At 37.5% G+C, this 18836-nt stretch overlaps 1 protein-coding gene across 5 annotated transcripts in view; it reads left to right on the top strand.

The window, feature by feature from the left end:
• Nucleotides 1–18836, top strand: part of dgkb (diacylglycerol kinase, beta) — a 102183-nt gene that overhangs the window by 8000 nt on the left and 75347 nt on the right. For 2 of the 5 annotated variants that reach the window (XM_036135337.1, XM_036135338.1), the window contains exons 4-10: nt 2353–2429; nt 2782–2802; nt 4525–4672; nt 9573–9710; nt 15600–15649; nt 17127–17201; nt 17973–18092. In XM_036135337.1, the coding sequence (XP_035991230.1) occupies nt 2353–2429; nt 2782–2802; nt 4525–4672; nt 9573–9710; nt 15600–15649; nt 17127–17201; nt 17973–18092 (629 nt within the window). Of the gene's footprint in view, nt 1–2352; nt 2430–2781; nt 2803–4524; nt 4673–9572; nt 9711–15599; nt 15650–17126; nt 17202–17972; nt 18093–18836 lie in introns of those variants that run through there. The other 3 variants (XM_036135340.1, XM_036135339.1, XM_036135341.1) reach the window with 3 other exon arrangements.

Here is an 18836-nt window from a genome sequence, read left to right as displayed (position 1 = left end):
TTTGCACGTTAAATAATATGTAAAATCTCACAGTTACATCTGTTGGTACGCTCCTGACGTTGTTCAATACAAATACAGTACTGTGGAAATTTTATTACAATTTCTTTAGCTGATAGCTTAAACGTTGAGAGTAAAGTCAGTCGAATTGTGTAACATGTAGCACTCAAAGTATCTGTAGAAAGACAAATAAACAAGAATATTAATTTTCAGTGAACAAGAAAAAAAGGCTGGTAAATATCCAACCTAGGATCATAAATCCTTTGTTCTTGCTGCTGGGTTGCATCTAAAATAATTACAGTGCTATTTTCAGAACTACACTACAACACTACAACTCACAGTTAGTTGAGCAATTATCTTTAGTTTGTAGTCAGAGCACAGGCCATGGATCTTAATAATGAATGTTTTTCTGTGTTTCTTGTCTTGAAAGTGACTTTTTTTTTCTTAAAGTGTTGTAAATCTGGACTAAATTTTGCAAATTGATCTTGAACTTATGTCCACTTGGTAAGGCTGAATTAATCGGAAATATATTGTACGGGACAACAAGACTTCTTACAAATATGATACTTAGAAAATATAATTGAAGGAGTACAAGTTGAGATAACAATAAGTAGGAACTAACCTGTGTTAATGTGTGCAAAAACAGTCCATGTGGAGCAAAAGATGCACAGCCGACAGATTTCAGATAATCATGTTTTCAGAAGCTCCTGGGTGCTATGCATGCACTCTGCAGCTAGTGGTTATAAAACCTCCTGTTTGGTAAAAATAGGCATTTCATCCTTTATCTCCTCTCCTCTGCGTCTCCCCCTTCCCCTCATTAAAGGGAGCTGTGCACACTTTCATAACATTTTAATAGCTGCGTGCCTCGCCAGGTCTGAAAACAATTAGAATTACCCTTTCAGCAACATAATTGCTTATGTGAACATTCACAATATGCTATTCAATGGAGACATATTGCTGTTACTTTTATAGGTGAAGAATACAGTCTATGTTTATGAACCTGAATCATTACCTTGACTTAATTGTGGATTATTATTTAGCTGCGCCTGGAAAATATAGCAGACAGGTAATCAGTGGATTTATTATCATTCTGCTCCTAGAGGGTTTTAGCGTCAGTGGTGCATTATTAAAGATGGCCAGTAATGATGACACACACTTAGCTGACTGCGAGACATTTATTTCAGCTCACCGTCGGTAAAATGGATTTGGAGAAAATAAAAGATCCAGAGCAATTAGTGTGGGAGGCAACAAAAAGAGGCCACAGGGCTGAAATGCACTTAAATATCAGCTGTTGTTCTTTATAATGGCTTAGATCTTAAAGAGGCATTTCGTCTACACTCAAGCAGCAGATTAATATAAATTCACGTTACAACATAGAACATCCTAAGGTCCATTCCTCATTATGTTTTATCTCCTTGTCTTACCCAGCTTGTTCTCTCTGTAAACCGTTTGCATCTCAATCATCCTTCTTATACCACAATACAACCCTTTATCCCAATTATCCCCAACCGTCCCCTTTTCTGACATTTCATCCCCTATTTTATTTTCCTCATCCATCTTTATATAGAAATTCTGTCCCAGTCGTCCTTCTTTACGCCATCTTTTTTATTTACCTCATTTTCAGTCTATCTTTATTACCCTTCTTTCATCTCACTCATTTTCATCGTCCCTGTTCACAACCCTGTTTCATCCCACTGATCCTTCTCATTTTACATGGTTATGAACTCCTTTTAGCCCATTTCATTTTGCTCATGTGCCTGTGTGGTTTACCAAGGTGAGTCCGCATCTTTGACACGGGGGATCTGGGTTTTTATCCCACTTGTGTTGGGAAAAGGCACCCAGCATAAAACCTCTGCCAAGTCTGTATGCAAATGGTTATGACTTCCTGTGGTGACCCCTTGAATAAAGATGGATGAATTTCCTCACTTAGTCGTTTACAAGTAGGTTTAATATCTGTCAAAAGGCACTTTTAATCTCATCGTAACATGTTCTTAATTATTGATTATGACTGGATGCATTTCAGTGGTATGTATCCTAACTTTTATAAATCAAACAATGACAAGTTGCTCTTGCAATGGGATTCTTTGCTGACTTCAGCACATAAACTCCTCTGTATGGCTCACAAGTAGATTTATATATAGAGATCAAAACATCTGCAGCCATGGCTGACTTAAATAGTACACATTTTATTTCAGAGGTCAGAAGGAAGTAATCTGCAAGACAAAATGTGCATCAACTTATACTCCTTAATACACGCCTGTGTAAAACAACTTAATGCATAATGTAGACAGAGATGTAAGCCTACATATGGATTAACCTGAAAATGATGACATGTTGTGAACATTTCCTCCTCAGACTCCACCAAGAAGCTGAAGGATGTGTTGCAGGAGTTCCATGGAGACGGTGTGTTGGCCAAATACAACCCAGAGGCGGTGTGTGTTGAGTTTACACTGCATTACATAACCAATAGTTTATGGTTTAGTTTCTTGTCCATGTGCTAAAAAAGTCCTAACATGGATGAGTTATTGAGTGAGTGTTTTTAAACAAACACAGAAGTGACACCAATTAAACCTAAGATGGTATGGAGTTGAGACTCGGATGTGTTTAACCTTCTGAGTTAAAGTTTAACTATCACCATCTACAATAAAAAAAAACAATAAAAACAGTAATATGTTTTTATGAATGCTTGTTACAAACAAATATTTAAAAAAAGTAGTTTATAATTCACACAAAACATATAGGTACACATGCTGACTTTTCTTTCCTTCATGCCTCCGGCTACAGAAGCAGGAAATCCTCAATGAGGTAACAATATTTTCATATTTTGTCTAAATTATTGCCAATAAGCATGTGTGTGTGTTTGTTCTTGTATTTGCAGGTGAGCGAGAACATTTTTTTGCTCATTTTACTAGTTAAGTGAGGACTTCTTTTGAGTCCTCACTTTTTTCTGGGCTAGGTTCAGCACTAAGCTGTCAATGAGGTCAAGCTTAAGGTTAGGTATATACTGGTAACTGTTAGGTTTAGAGTTAGGCTATAGAAAGGCTTGAAAAGGAAAGAAAGTCTATAGAAGTGAAGCCATGGTCCTCATTTTGTACTTTAAACCAGGATGTGTGTGTGTGTGTGTATGTGTGTGTGTGTGTTTATTTATATATATATATATATATATATATATATATATATATATATATATATATATATATATATATATATATATATATATATATATATATATATATATATATATAATCTTGATGTAGTCTTCTTTGTTAATTATGGCATTCACTTTGATTAAGTTACTGACCTGTTGGCTATAAAAAAAACATCCCTAAAGCGTTCTGTTCCCACCTCCATGCTAAAGTGGTGCTGTAAACATTTATGGTATTCTTGGGATACATATTTTTACACACATCTATATCAAACATGTTGGTCAAGTTAAAATATGAAGACATGACGTTAGGTCACAGACAGATACTTAATTAAAGTTTTAAAAATAAATTCTGTCACGGTTTTGAGTGTAAGATATGGACCAAATTGTTGACAAGAGGTAGGGAGCGGCGTTATGGGCTGAGTTTGGCTTTATTAATGAAAAAAATGGCAAACTTACAATCAGGCATGTGAGACAACGGATCAGGGCACAACAAGGTGGTAGACCAGAACAGGAGTTTCATAAGAGAGGACCTGACTAACAGTGTGACTGAACTGGCTGACCATAAAGGGGAGGAGAGGAAACGAACAGCAGGTGGAGCAAAGTAACACGGGTGAGAGGATTAAAGGCAATTAGGTGAAGGAGAGAGAGGACAACAAACTGGCAGGGGCAGGAGGAGACCAGAATTTAACGGGGAATCATGATGTATGACCAGACATGAGAGAATAACCTGACTAACCTAGGGATGGGCAGGCAGAAAATAGGAATAAAACAGAAAGATGAATAAACTGCTAACATCTCAAAAAACGGAAAGCTAACGAGTGATAGAAACAATAAGCCATAGATAAACAATACTAGACGGTGCAATCACAAACAAACTGCAGAATCCTCAGGGAGCTACAAAAAGTAATCAAACTGCCGGGGATCCCGACAAATATGGCATATCTGCTTGAAAACCAAATTGCTTTACAATGAAGTAAAATAGCACAGCATATTTCATCAGAATTAGAACTTAATCTCTAACAAGCTGCTGTTTCTCCTTTACTTTTACTCTACAGTGCCAGGCTGACATTAGCATGTTTGCTCTCTGTGTGGCTCATTGATCATTCTTGTCATTGTGGTTTCATTTATTCAGAAAAGTGAAATTTCACAGATTTTTAAAAACTTTTTAAATTGTGTTTTGTTTTCATAGCATAAAAAATAAAAAAAAAACAAACATGAAAGTCCTTCTCTGTGCTGCTCTTTCCTGATACATCAGGTATTTCTGTTCCTGATCATTTAGAAATTCTGTGAAGCCAACAGAAAGCAAATAGAAAGTGAGAATCAACACAATGGCTTTTTTTTTTAAATCCCAGATACTTTTGTTTCTGTCTTGGTTTTAGGAGATTGACTTTGAAGGTTTCAAGGTCTTCATGCAGACATTCCTGGAGAGTGAGCTCCCTGAGGAATTTTGTCAACACCTCTTCATGTCGTTTAGCAACAAGGGACTCAAACCCAGTCCCTCATCCACTGACAAACCCAGAGTCTCTGGTAAGTGTAAAGAGAAAAGTCTCTCTCCCGAGGCAAACACTCGTAGTCACGCTGTAAACGCAGCAGATGTTGGTGTTATGTAGTTACTCGTATATTTGCCATCAGACATTCTGATTGTGCAGCAACCAGCCAGGTGGCATGAAATGTAAATCGCAGAGTCTGCCAATGCTCTTGGCAGGGGCACTGTTTGTTTTTAGCATTTACGCTAAATCATTCTTGTATACTACTGCCAAAATGATCCCGAAATGGAACCATGACAAATTACACCAGGTCCTGGTTGTTGGGCAGTGTTAAAGCCGCTGGTTCAGACTTGTAGTAGAGCCCACATTAGTTGCATTTGTTCATAGTGAGTAAACATGATAGTTAAGTCTTCATTGTTATTTTAATGCTAGACTAAGATACAGAAAGTAAATGCAAAAAAAAAAAAAAGGTTTTTAATTGAGTGATAGTTATGAAAAGAAGCAATTCAAACCAACCTCTTGTCCTAAAGTAATTGGTTAATTATTAATTAACCAAAAAACTGAGTTCAATTTCATTACCAACAGTACGGTGTGATTACTGGTTGCAGAATCAAGAAATCAGTTATATAGGACCAATCTGACAAAATGAAGTAGGCTGAAAGATTTTCAAAAAGGAATGCATATTGCCACAAAACTTGAGTTCTTTAAGATGGAAAACAAACCTTTATCATTTTAGAAAGGGTTACAAGGCCAGTTCTAAGGCTCTGATATAAAACTAAAACAGCATTTCAGAAAACGTTCATCATACCAATAGTCAAACAAGATGGTGGTAGAGTGATAGTCAGTTCACTTAGATGCTTTGAAGCGTTTTAATTCTGCCTGCTATGAAAAAAAAACTAATGTTAGATTTAGGGAGTGATTACTTTTTAACACAGAGCCATGTTTGTTTGCATAGCTTCATCTCTTAAAAAAGGACATCTTTGTTTCAAACTGTTTTATAGTGTGTTCAACTATAGTTGTCTTTGATATATAATTTAGTTTGATGATCTAAAAAAAAAACCTGGGAGTGAGAAAATAACTTTTTTAAAGCTGTAGTTGATTTTTTCTGAGCTTAGGGTTTTGGAATCTGGTATAAATTATTCTTCACATGTTCATGTATGTATGTACAGAGTCAGTTTTATTTTTAATCATGCTTCCTTCATCAGTTTATCTGTTGCTTGGTTTTAAGTTTCTTTCATCCCTCTGCAGACACAACACATCTGTTTATCAACGTTATGGTACCGTTTAATTTCTAACATTTTAACTCACATGTTCATTTTGTGTTCATTTTGTGAAATGTTACAGAGCAGTGGGGACCTTGGGATATATTGCAACATTGTTAAATCTCTCTGCACGATGAGCATGCATCTCATATGACGTATGTGAGGCTACGGAAGGTCACTGCAAGAATACTGTTACTTTCAATGAGATGAATTAAAGAATACTTTCAGTGAACATGCAGATTTGGTGTTACACTGTCTGCTGTTGCAATATTGGAAGCCAGAGTATCATCTTTAACACACCGAAATCCTAAAATGCTGCCACAGGGCATTAGCAGCCTCACAAAATGGTTATTACATCACTGCACTCTCAGTCTATAATTGCATCATAAAGTCTTGCGTTGCCTTCAGGTTCTCCGTTTAGAAATCTCTGCCGCAGATCACCTCCCTCATCCTCCCTCTATCCCTGGCATCCTGCTCTGGAACCCTGCATTTCTGTAGCACTGCCTTGGGAAATTATTCATATCCCTGAGCATTTTGAATGTTTTTTTTTTTTTCATATTACAAACACAAACTTCATTGTGCCTTACTAGAAAGGGCATGACATATGGGTATGAGACATATTAACAGAAAGGTCCCACCCACACAATCCAAAGCGGCCGCCTTGTGTATTGAAAAGCTGCAGTAACAAAGAAACAGAAATCCATTTATTTGCATTTTGGGGATAACTTTTGGATCTTCCAACACGCCAACTGCAGTAACATTAGCTTGACAAAGATAACAGAACACATAAAATACCAATCATAGATTAAACTACAATAAAAAAAAGAATAAAGCAGGTTATTTTCACAGTCCATTTAACAGTTTCACTACTAGAAAAAGTTGTTATTCAGTCCTAACGCACGGATACGATTGATTGGGAATCTCTTCTTGCCTGAAGGCAGGAGCTTGAAGAAGTGATAGACTGGATGTGTTATGTCTCAGCTGCGTCTCCTGGCCCTGCTTTGACATACGGGGTCAGAGATGTGACTGATGGCGGGAAGGTCAGCACCAATAACCCTCTGTGCTGCTTTTATGACCTTCTGCAGTGCCTTCTGCTTCCGGCATCCTGTGATGTCGTGAGTCAGGTTGCTCGCCGCTGTGCACTGGTAGAAGTTCATAAGGAGGTTCTGAGGTAATCCAGACTTCCCCTCAAAAAGGGAAGACCTGTCTGCTGTGTTCTTTGGTCTTCATGATTCCATTTATAAGACACTATTGGGACTGAACACGAGTATATTTCATATTTCTCAGGTTTTTATTTGTTCATAAAATTCAAAACTCTGTATCATAATTTTCCATTTAAAAAAAGCCACTTTGCATTGGTTTATCGCATGTGTTGCTAATGAAATACTGAAGTCTGTGTTTCTAACATACCAAAATGTAATAGTAGAAGTACAAGGGCTAACATGCTTATACAAGGCACTGTACATCCTTGAATATTGCCTGTAGCTTTAATATTTTATGTCTCCATTACAGCATCATTATCAGCATCCATTGGCCTTTTTTCAAAGTAGAGCTAAGAAGTACGGCTAACACCGCTAAACTAACTGGATATATAACACTAGAATTGTGCATGTACAGCCAGCAAGTGAAAACTAGCAAGGAATGTGTACACACACTGGTGTTACTTGAGCAAATCAGAATGATTGGCATGTGGGACAACCAATAGATAAATTGATACCCCCAGAACTTGAGAGACAGAGGGGGGGAGGATGAGAGCAGGACCGATCCACTGACCAATCCCTGCCATTAGGACTGAAGAGAGTTTTGACAGGCCTGCAGCTCTCACAGAGATATAATTCTTTCCTTTCCTTTTTCTAAATACATAATGTATTTACTACTGTCAGGATGGAAGGACCATTTCACCCAACATAACAAAAACTGTTTCTGTACAGGATTACTAACTATTAACTTAATTTAATGACTTATTTTTAGATAAAGAAAACCCAAACACTGAATTCAAATTCAACCCTTTATTCAATCAGTGCTAAGTCTAAAAAAGAAAGAATTAACATGTTCTCTCTGAACCCTTTGAAGGGGGCGGAGCTTGGTGACGGAGCGTTTCTAGGTCTGTGTTTGTGATTGGATGGGAGGATGTAACAACTGTATTATTAACCTACATAATAGGCTAGAATGTAATTTAATAGGAAGGCTAACTGTTATTCTATTGAACTTTTTATTGAACTTGTTTTCCTATTACAACACATGTCTATTGATCGATATATATTGCTTTTGAATTATTGTCCGGTCCTGATCTGTCCAACCCATCTCACGTTGGGCTGATTAACACTTGTCTCCATCTACTCTGCTGCCAGTGTCACTGATAAAGCAGTGCTGTGAAAGGCCAACATTTGTTATGACCTATAATCTCCCCAATTAAATAATTTTGTCTGACTTTCAACAAATCCTTATTGGGAAGATCCTCATGATGTCCCTGTTCTGGTGCTGAGGATTTTTTATTTCTTTTTGTGGTTATGTTTGTGATGATTAAAAAATATTTTCTGTAAAACTACACAGCCTGTACTCTCTCGAAATGCAAATATTACTTGTACTGAAACGTGCTATACAAATAAATTTGCCTTGCCTTACTTTGCAGGACCTTTGAGAATACTCTCCAGACCTTTCTCAGAACTTACCAGTTACTTTCCTGGACTGTAATGGAACCGTTATGGAGCTTTAATGTCATTACTGCTTCCAGAAATGTCATTGTACTTTGCTTAAAGGACAGAGATTATGTTGGTACATTACTGAAACCTTCGTGGAACTGTTACGGATTATGAGATAACGGAGGCTTTGGCTGTGAAAAAGTGACTTATAACTTCTGACAATGTAAGAGCTGTATTATGTTTTTTCAGTCTTTAAAGGTATATAGCCTCATTATATGCTTAAAAAAGACCAGATGTGGTGCCATCTAGCAACGGTATTGCAGAATCATAATGCCTATCATAAAGCGTTACCCTCTGAAATGCCTCGCAGTAAAGTGGCAGCTCGGCATGATCGAAGACAGACAGTTATCGATTAAATAAACTGATCTAACAGCAACTTTAAGAACCTCATATCAGAACATTTACTCACATCAATCAACTCTGCGTCACATCTGAGCCTCGGCGGGTTTAGCGTCCACTTCAGTGAACAACAACGTTCATACTGTATTCCCAGCGACATTCCAGTCTTTTTTGTCTTGGAGTCATGTATATTTTGTGTTTTTTTTTTTTTTTTTCACTAGATCTTGAAACATTCTTCATTGTTTTGCCTGGAGATGCTAATAGCCGTTAGCCGCTTCCTTGTTTTAACCCCTGCTGTGCATGTGCAATGTTGTACTTCTGTTAAAATCATCTATAAACAGGAAAGGCTTTATTTACTAGCAAATTGAGCAAAAATAAAGCATTAAACACCAAAATAACAACTAATACACCAGCAGGACGTGATAATCTTTCATACTTCATCTTTTATACTGACGTATAAATAAAAAAGTCAAATAACGTGGCTATGCACCTTTAACATTAAAAACCATTTGATAAGAATGACATTATCCTGTTTCCGTTCATAAATTAGATCCCCCCCCCTCCCCAGTGAAAGGTATTTGGGCTGACAGAGGCATTGTGGGACATGTTTTGACCTTTCGTTTGTGTCCCCCTGCAGGCCTTAAGCTCATCAAAAGCAATTCGACCCCTCTGAAGACCTGCGCCCTGCCTGGGCCTCTGGATATGGTGCAGCTGAAGGATATTGTGTTTTACCTCTCGCTGCTGGAAGGCGGGCGCCCTGAGGACAAGCTAGAGTGTTAGTATCATCCAACGTCACATGTCTGATGCTGTTGTCATCATGAAGTCAGAGTCAAAGGTACATTGCATGTAAGCAGTGAATACCTGGAAGGGGTTAAATGTTCAAGCTGTTGTAGTAAACCATAGTGTCTATTGAATTAAAGTCTCATCTAGGTTTACAAGAACAAAATAACTTTATTCTGTTTTTACAGCCCTTGTTCGGACATTCTTGACACATAATCTGGGCAGAACGTATTAAGTGGTGTCTGACAACTATTACATACAAATACTGCAGTAGGAGGGACCTGTGAGTAGTGTGAACAAACATTCTCTTTTGGGCCATGTCTACGTTTCCTGTTTTGTCTGAGGCATATTCATATTTAAATTAAAATATTCCGTTTTATCTTTTTCATGAGAACAGTAGGCATGTAGGCTGCTGACCGTGCTGCTGTGCTATTGTTTACGAGACGTTGAAGTACAAAAATTAGCTTTACAGATTAATGGCAAAAGACATTTCCCCTTATACGACCCTGGTCAGGACAAATGGATGGCAGAGTGGACTGTGTGGAAATTTGGCTTATGTGCTTCTGAATATGTCAAAGGTTCGGTAGATCCTCAGTGGACACAGAAAAACATAACAAGGCTACGTGAGGTGACTGAGTTTTTTATTTCACCGAGAAAAAAGTTGGCCGGAAAGATTCTCGTTCTGGCCACTTCAAGTTCAAAGAACAAATCTGTTTGCGTGTGGTATGTATTTATCTTACAAATCCCTGCTAAGAAAAATGCCTTTTTTTTTTAGTTATTAAATTATGTGAGGGAGTTGGAACATAGTGATTACCTGCATCACCATGCGTTTAAAGTAGCTTCCTATTCATAATTTAAAAAAAATCTAAAATGGCCTTTTGGGTCAAACACAAGTCAAACAGTTAATTCTGGGGTTCTTATAGATATTAAAAAACACAATACATGATGTGAAAAATGACTTTTTTAGGCTGAACTTAAGAATCAAAGAAAGAGTCCTTTTGTTTTTGTTTTTAAGACAATCTTATGTTCAAAATCTTAACTATCTAAATTGATTAATAATGATCTTAATGATTCAACATTAAAATACCCTTTATTGATAGTTTCTGATCTCAGAAACCATTACTCTATTTGTGCAAAAAAGGAGCAATTTCACAGCTATTTTTATGCTCTTTAAATTGACTAAAGATGATTTAAAACGGTTTGTAATTTGAAAAACCTTTATTATTTTAAACAGAAAATGTTTTGCTAAAGAAGTTAAAATGTTATCTCATTTACCTGTTATATTATTGCACTGTTGGTAAAAATGCACTTAGTGGTTGCGGTTCAATTCTCAGCAAGATTTCTCCTTAAAAACGATAAAGATCTGCATTAAATAACCTAAGAATCTAAATTCCTTCTTTAGCGAGTTAAGCACTTAGTTTGGAGTGTATCTGTGATTGACATTCAATTGTTGTTTCTGTACCTGTTGCAACACCTCACCACCCAGACAGACCACTGTTGTTTTTAAAAAAACAAATTTTTGTCATTTACCAGTGAAAAGTAGACAGCGTAGAAGTAGAAAGCGTGGAATTACAATGAATGACGAACTAAAGATAAGGCTTTGCAGTGAAAAGAGACTCCACTCCAGCAATAACAAACACAAAATGAAAAATCTGTCAATAATCAATCCTTGTTTCCACAAAAGCTTTCCGGTGTTTATTTGTTAAGCTGTTTTAAACAACAATGAAGCTGAAATGCCTTTCCAAGCCAACACAGCCTTCTTGGTCTAAACACTCCCAGCAGCGGCAGCGCCTCATGAGCCGACCGTGCTGCAGTTTCTGTACAAAACCAGGGTTCAAAAACTTCTAGATACTGGATGGACTTTATAGAAAAGGGTAGATATTGTTAAAAGTCTGCCAAACATCTAGATTTCTTTCAAACCTGGAAAGACTACGTTCAAACACAGAGACTTTTTTAGATGTATTGTTTTCCAGTTTGAGAGAGTTTTAGGTGTTGGATGAACTTTTAACACTGTCTGCCTGTTTTAGATCCCCATTGGAAGTGAGCTGTGTGTTTATCCTGATTCTACAGTCTGCAAATGAACAGATCAGACACATTTACTGATGCTGCAGACATGTTGAATGATTGTCTCTTAGTTTTTCATGCAATTTCATTTATCCAGCTCCTGTTAGCGAAAAACAAGAGTTAAAAATATGCTCTACGTTCATTCATTAAAATCCACCTGAGAGAAACTGATACAACATATGGCCATGTAAAGGTTATTTAAATTGATTGCTACTTATAACAGAATCAACCACTCATTCACACATCCTAATTGGGCAGAAGAAAGTCTTTATTCAGTGATGCTTCAGAGTAATTTTCAGTCACATGTTGAATAATTGAGAGCAATGGCACTCGTTAAGCACAGAGACGACTAAATAATTGAATTCAGTCATCCTGCATGACTATTTCTGAACACATTGTGAAACTACGGGTGCCCCTTAGGTCCTCTGCTTTTAGAGGAGGGCTCCCTCTGCTGGTTTATTGATGGCTGTTCAAGTATTTGCTGCTTATGGAATATTTATTTTCAAGAAAACCATGCTGTATGTTCGGTTGTAGTGAAAAAGTATTTGTTATTTTTCAAAGTAATGTTTATTGAATACACAACATAATCTATTGCAATGCTGTCATTTTTATGAGGGACTTTTGGGAAAAAGCTGCAGGGAAAATGTCTCCTGGTGATGCATACTGTATTTAATAACCTAAATCAAAACTAATGCTTAAAGGAATAGCAACGTTCTTTTTTCACATTTTATTATATTGCTACTCAAGTTTGCAAACTACAAAATAATAGCTGCTGAAATAAAGGCTAATGATCACTGATTGACCCTATGAAACATTTTTACTTGAACCAAGCAAACCAAAACATAAGAACAATAACCATAATAAGAGTCATGCTATTCTTATATTTTAATTGTGTCTATTTTACCTTGTTACTGATTTCAGGTGTGATTAAAAAAGACAGACAACACTATAAAATTATTAAAGCAAAAAACTTCAACAGGATCACCTGGCACGAGTCCTTTATTTATATGAAAAAAGTTGTATTATATTTAAACTTCCAGTAAATTCAAGTATTTTAGATATAAAAAACAGAATTATTGGACTCAGTAATGCAAATACACTCACAAGTGTAAATATTTTCTTACTTTTTAATAGCACAATAACTGATGCAATTGTTTCAGGCACTGCCAACAGCTGAGGGAGGCAGAGATTCCTTAAGAACAGTATTTTCTGCTGTTTTTCTTGTCTGTTTAAATTACCATCAGTTTTCAGCAAAGTTTTTTTTTTTATTGTCATGCAACTTGAGTGGCAAATATCACTGGTCTTAGAGGATTCCACACTATTTGCTCTAGCTGTAATTTACATAAATATGCATATGTATTAGCCAATCCTCAAATGCATGCATAAGACCAAATTTAAAAGTGAGCATCTTGTGTTGCTGTTTTACCAGTAAGCACCAGTAAGCTCTAACTTTAGAATGTATGAAATTACTTTAAATACATTATAAAAAGTATTAAAAAAAACATAAATAGCTGATTTCTCAATTTAAATAATTTTATCATCACAATTAAAACAACCTACATAATATTATGTAGTTTCATGCATATTTAGTGGTTGGTTAGAAATCATTAACCTATTTTGGTATACCAAAAGAAAATAAGGGAAACAACTTTGTACTTTTCTGTTTAATATGTACTGTCGCATTTATTGTGAAGGGCGTATCATATTAACAATATGTGATTGATTTTATTGATACATTAATGTATTACTTCTGGTCTTAATGTTGAAGCACTCGTCAATTGGCTAGTGATCAATCAAGCAGTTTTCCCTTGACTGGTTCTGACTGGTGATCAGGAGGCCCGATACTAAGAACTATTTAAAAAAAATCCTATTTATTAAGTGCATATAAACTGAGACATCCCACCTTTTCTTTCAATAAATGCATCAACAAACATCATGCTCCTTTTTAGGTTTAGTAAAAGTGAATAAATGTTAGTAACATTTATTGTGATACATAAATGGGTGTAATCTCAATCAAAGTCTATGTCTGGCAAAATGAAGGGTTCCACGAATGCAAAGTTTTACACAAAATGTTTTTCTTTTTCTGTTTTGTTTGTTAAAAAGATAATACAAATTAACCAAAATCAGCAGAATAGGCATTAAAAGAAAACCATAGTGGTTGTCAGCCATTAAAATTGCACCAGTAAAAGGAGGACATGCTGGTGCCTGCTGCAGTTTACATGACGCCTACTGGAAAATCTCACCTGTTTAAGCAGAAACATCAGTGAGAACTGATCATTTATCACAATCAGTTTGTCCCACTTCTTAGTGGAACGTTTTCACCACAACCTGAATTAAGTGCCAGTAGGAAGGTGTCCTAAAGTAGATATCATGCTACTCCCACGCTTCACTGACGGCCCACCTCTGTGCTCAGGTTACGACTGCCCTGGGGCGAGGCCTGGTGTCTGTCTGCCTGGGCTTGCTGACGTTCACCTGTCCTCTGCTGCTCTTGGCTGCTGTGTGTTGCAGGCCTTCTGCCATTCATGCCACTCTAACAACTGTGCACCTCCAGGTGACGACCTGGTTCTTACACACCCAGTCAGGCACAGGCAGGCCCCCAGTGGTCCTCAAGCACTTTTGCCCAGGAGGATGAAAACACCTTTGTGCTGCAGCCCAATTGTTTCCTCATTAATCAATTAAAAAAAAATACTCTCTCTGTCATCAATTCTCCCCAAAAGGGTTTTGATAATTGACAGGCATTTAATTGAGTTCCTGTGAGAATTCTGCATCGACCTCCTCCTCCTCCACCGCCTCACTTCTCCTCTGACCCGCAGCATCACACCAACAGGTCACATCAGTTTGTATGGAATCCCTGACGTTGTCCAGTGCAAAATGAACCGCGATACTCAACGTCACTTTATAATCTGCGCTACCGAAGACATTACAGGGTTTCTGGCCGGAGGTTTCCTAAACAGAAGGGAGATTGGCATTTAGGTGTCGCACCTACTGAAAACGTTTGTCTTTTCATGCTAAGAGCGTAATGACATCTCAAAGCTTTGGCCACTTATTTACTGATGTTTGGCAGGTTTATTGAAGAGAGAGAGGGGGGGGGGATACAGACAGCTGCAGCAGACAGACAGATTTACTGTTTTCCAAAGGGGTTAAACCAGTTCTCTAGATTTCTTCATTTAAAATCTTAATCATTTGGATATAAAAAGCTCTAAGGGAAAATAAAGCATGATCACAAACATTTTGCAGGAGAGCTGTAGCCCTCGCAACAAAGCGTTGAAAATCGAGACAAACAGACATTTTAGAATTACAGCATCCTGACCAAAATAAATAAAATCTTCTTACGCAAATGTTTTAGCGTTAATAGCTGAGGAATCATTTTTTCTAGATAAACAACATTACAAAGTGATATATGAAGCAGAGTAAATTTAATTCTCTATGATATAGAGCAGCACATGAAAAATTATGTTACTTTGCTGTCGGTTTGGTTTTATTACCAGAATAATAGGGCCAATGTTAAAATTAACTGTTGCCTCGTCTCGTTTATGAATAATTGTATTTTATAAGTATATAAGTATATTAGACGTTTCTATTTTCACTTCCTTCATGCACATGCACATTGGTTGTGTAATGAAAAAATAAATACACAAGTTAATTATATCCTACCATGTTTTTTATTTTTTTGTTTTATGAATAAACTTGGGAGTGGGTGCCCTATTTCTACGGGCTTGAGAAAATGTCTGTTCCCGTGTCTGCAGACACTCAACACAAACAATTATTTTTACATAAAAGCTGTTACTTAGATCTAACTGGGTTTTCTCTGTTTCCACAGTTATGTTTCGGCTCTACGACACGGATGGAAACGGATCGCTGGACAGCTCGGTACATGTTTCTAATCTCTTTTCATCTGCGCAAAGATAAAATTGTAAAACTAAAACAGCTCAAACACACACAAGATCTTTTTTTCTCCAATCCCCTGAGAATTGGTTTGAATCGTAAAGATCTCCTAGTCTGAAATCATACCAATAATACAGTTTGCCTCTTTTCAAGGCAAATTAAATAACCAAAATGTCATTATGGAGCAGCAAAAACCACAGTGAATTAATAAAAGCGTTGCTAATCACACACTGGATCGTGTTCAATTATCATGAAACGCCCCTCAGTGGAGTGAGGAGCCATGTCTGAGGCTCTTTCATGTTGCATGCACACCTGTGCTCAGTCTGCTCAGTGGTATCAGGTGTGCAATCAGCCACACAAACAACGCATGTTTCAGCGCTCCAGGTGCCGGAAAGCTTAATGCGGCCTAAATGTATCTGTGAGGGACGCCTCACAAAGATGAGACACGAGTGACGAACACTCAGATCTGGTTCGTTAACGAGGCCGTTTGTTTCACCTCGTTTTTCCCAACATGCACTAAAAACGTCCACACAGAGATGTGGGAGAGGGAATTGCTGTGGTGGGTTTAATGTAACCAAAAAAACAACAGAGGTTAAACTCAGTCCTGCCTGTCCAGTCAGAAATCGTTCTAATATAAATGACCTTTTCTAAATAAACACACCTTAGATTTTTTTTCTTTAGGATAGAAGAGAGCGCTAACAAGAGGCAACTTCAGATTCTGCTACTGCACCTTTAAGAAAACATATATATATATATATATATATATATATATATATATATATATATATATATATATATATATATATATATATAGAGAGAGAGAGAGAGAGAGATTTTTGAGAGTTGAAATATTTTTCTTTTTCTGTGATGGATAATCAAACAATTATCCCCTCTAATGTGACAAATTAATGATTTAATTAAATGTAGAGCAAAGAGGTTTAACTGATTTATGAATGAAGAGCGCAGTAATCCTGTTTGTAGGTAAAGTTAAGATGTAGGAGGGGAGTGTCTGAAGACGGTCTAAAAAAGATGGACTCCAGTCCCCACATTGCTGGTTAAGAATTGAGAGTCATGTGGAAAAAAAATCACGAGAATAGCTTCTGACTGAGCTGAGTTTTTAAATATGACCCGTATTCATTTCACATCTATCCATCCATCCTTTTTCTGTCACGCTTGCCCCTTGTGGGGTCGCGAGGGGTGCTGGTATCTCCAGCATTTATTCCTTTCACTTTTAACATCAAAACACACATGGACCCAGGCATCGCGGCGACTCATTGTGGCACCAGATAGAAATGTCAGCCTCTCTGCGACCATTGTAATTAAACCATCAGGCGAGGAGCTCTTCCCACGCTGCCTTTGTCTGCACATGTTCCCGGCCTACAATTACTGGCTGTGTATCAGTCTCTATACAGGAAGGTAAATACAGTATTTCTGTGCCTGTAATGACCGTCTGTGCCTGCAGGAGCTGGAGCACATCATCTCCCAGATGATGCACGTGGCAGAGTACCTGGAATGGGACGTGACAGAACTCAAACCGGTAAGAAGGACATTCGATGTAGCTGCACGTATTAGAAAACATGCATGACAGACATGTAGAATTTTAGACACATTCTGAAAATAACTAGCATATTTCTTTTCAATTCAATTTTATTTATATAGCGCCAATTCATGATACATGTCATCTCAAGGCCCTTTACAAGGTCAAATTCAATCAGATTATACAGATTGGTCAGAAAGTTTCCTCTCTAAGGAAACCCAGCAGGTTGCATCAAGTCTCTCCAAGCAGCATTCACTCCTCCTGAAAGAGCGTAGAGCCACAGTGGACAGTCGTCTGCATTGCTGATGGCTTTGCAGCAATCCCTCATACTGAGCATGCATGAAGCGACAGTGGAGAGGAAAACTCCCCTTTAACAGGGAGGAGAACCTCCAGCAGAACCAGAACCAGGCTCAGTGTGAACGCTCATCTGCCTCCACCCACTGGGGCTTAGAGAAGACAGAGCAGAGACAGAGGAGACTCTAAACTCTGTGGCACCCCTGAAGAATATGTGCAAAAAGGCTTAAAATATTTTTATTGCCTGACCGTGATGTCACACAGAAAATATCACAAACATTTGATCTTTAATTTAAGTGGAAAAAAATTCTATATTAAGAATTTATTTACATTCTGAGGCTTTAAGCTCATCTTTACCAGGTGTGCCAGTAAGTGTTGGGTGAAAAGTAGATGAGGATTGTGATCCTTAAGATTTGTTTTTTTACTGTAAACCAAACGCTGTGACCAGAACGGCAACGAGAATCATTCACGTTACAGATCCTCCAGGAAATGATGCATGAGATCGACTATGACCAGGACGGCACGGTGTCACTGGGGGAGTGGATTCAAGGAGGCCTGACCACCATCCCTCTGCTGGTGCTGTTGGGCCTGGAGACGGTGAGTCCCCAGAGAGGTGGCTTTCATTTGCTGCTGGCACCAGGTCCTCAGGTTCTATAGGACGCCTGAAGAAGTGTACAAACAAGGTAAAATGTGTCAGTAATCGGCATTAATGATGGATCATTTAGGGCCCTAAATGGTTCTGTAGAGCTCTTTAAGGGAAGGAAGCAAGCTGAAAGCCAATAAAGCAAACATGCAGAAGTTTGGCATCATGCAATAATATTTAAAAAAGATTTTTTTCAACACTTTTCATTTGCTTGCAATTATTTTGTCATAAATCTTCCAACATTTGACACCATAATGGTGCTAAAAAGAAAATACAGTCCCGGTGTTGTATCAATGTTTTGGTCATCAAGCCTTACGCTGACCAGTTTATGTTCTTAGTTTATCCCCACACAGAAAAAAAGCTAAGAAAACAAGATTTTACTTTCTTCTGACGGTTTGTTGCAATAAGGACAAAAAAAAACTAAATAGAAAGACTTGACACTTTTTATTCAGAGCTTGTATTTTTATAGTATATTACACCTTCCAAGTGTAAATTAGCCTTATTACTCACACCTCTGCACCTTATTTAACCTCATTTCAGATCAGACCTGCAAGGTGATTGTGTTAATTACTTTAAATTTGCCACATCCCTTCTTTAGTTATATCATGGAATTAGTAGAATGAAGTATAAGAAACAAGATTCAGTCATAGGCCTAAGCGTGTTGGGTGGCAAACTCAATGTGTGGGTTATGATCAGTT

Source organism: Fundulus heteroclitus, chromosome 3, assembly GCF_011125445.2.
Source record: "Fundulus heteroclitus isolate FHET01 chromosome 3, MU-UCD_Fhet_4.1, whole genome shotgun sequence".
Classification (NCBI taxonomy): Eukaryota; Metazoa; Chordata; class Actinopteri; order Cyprinodontiformes; family Fundulidae; genus Fundulus; species Fundulus heteroclitus.
This window is presented reverse-complemented; position numbering and strand designations above follow the sequence as displayed.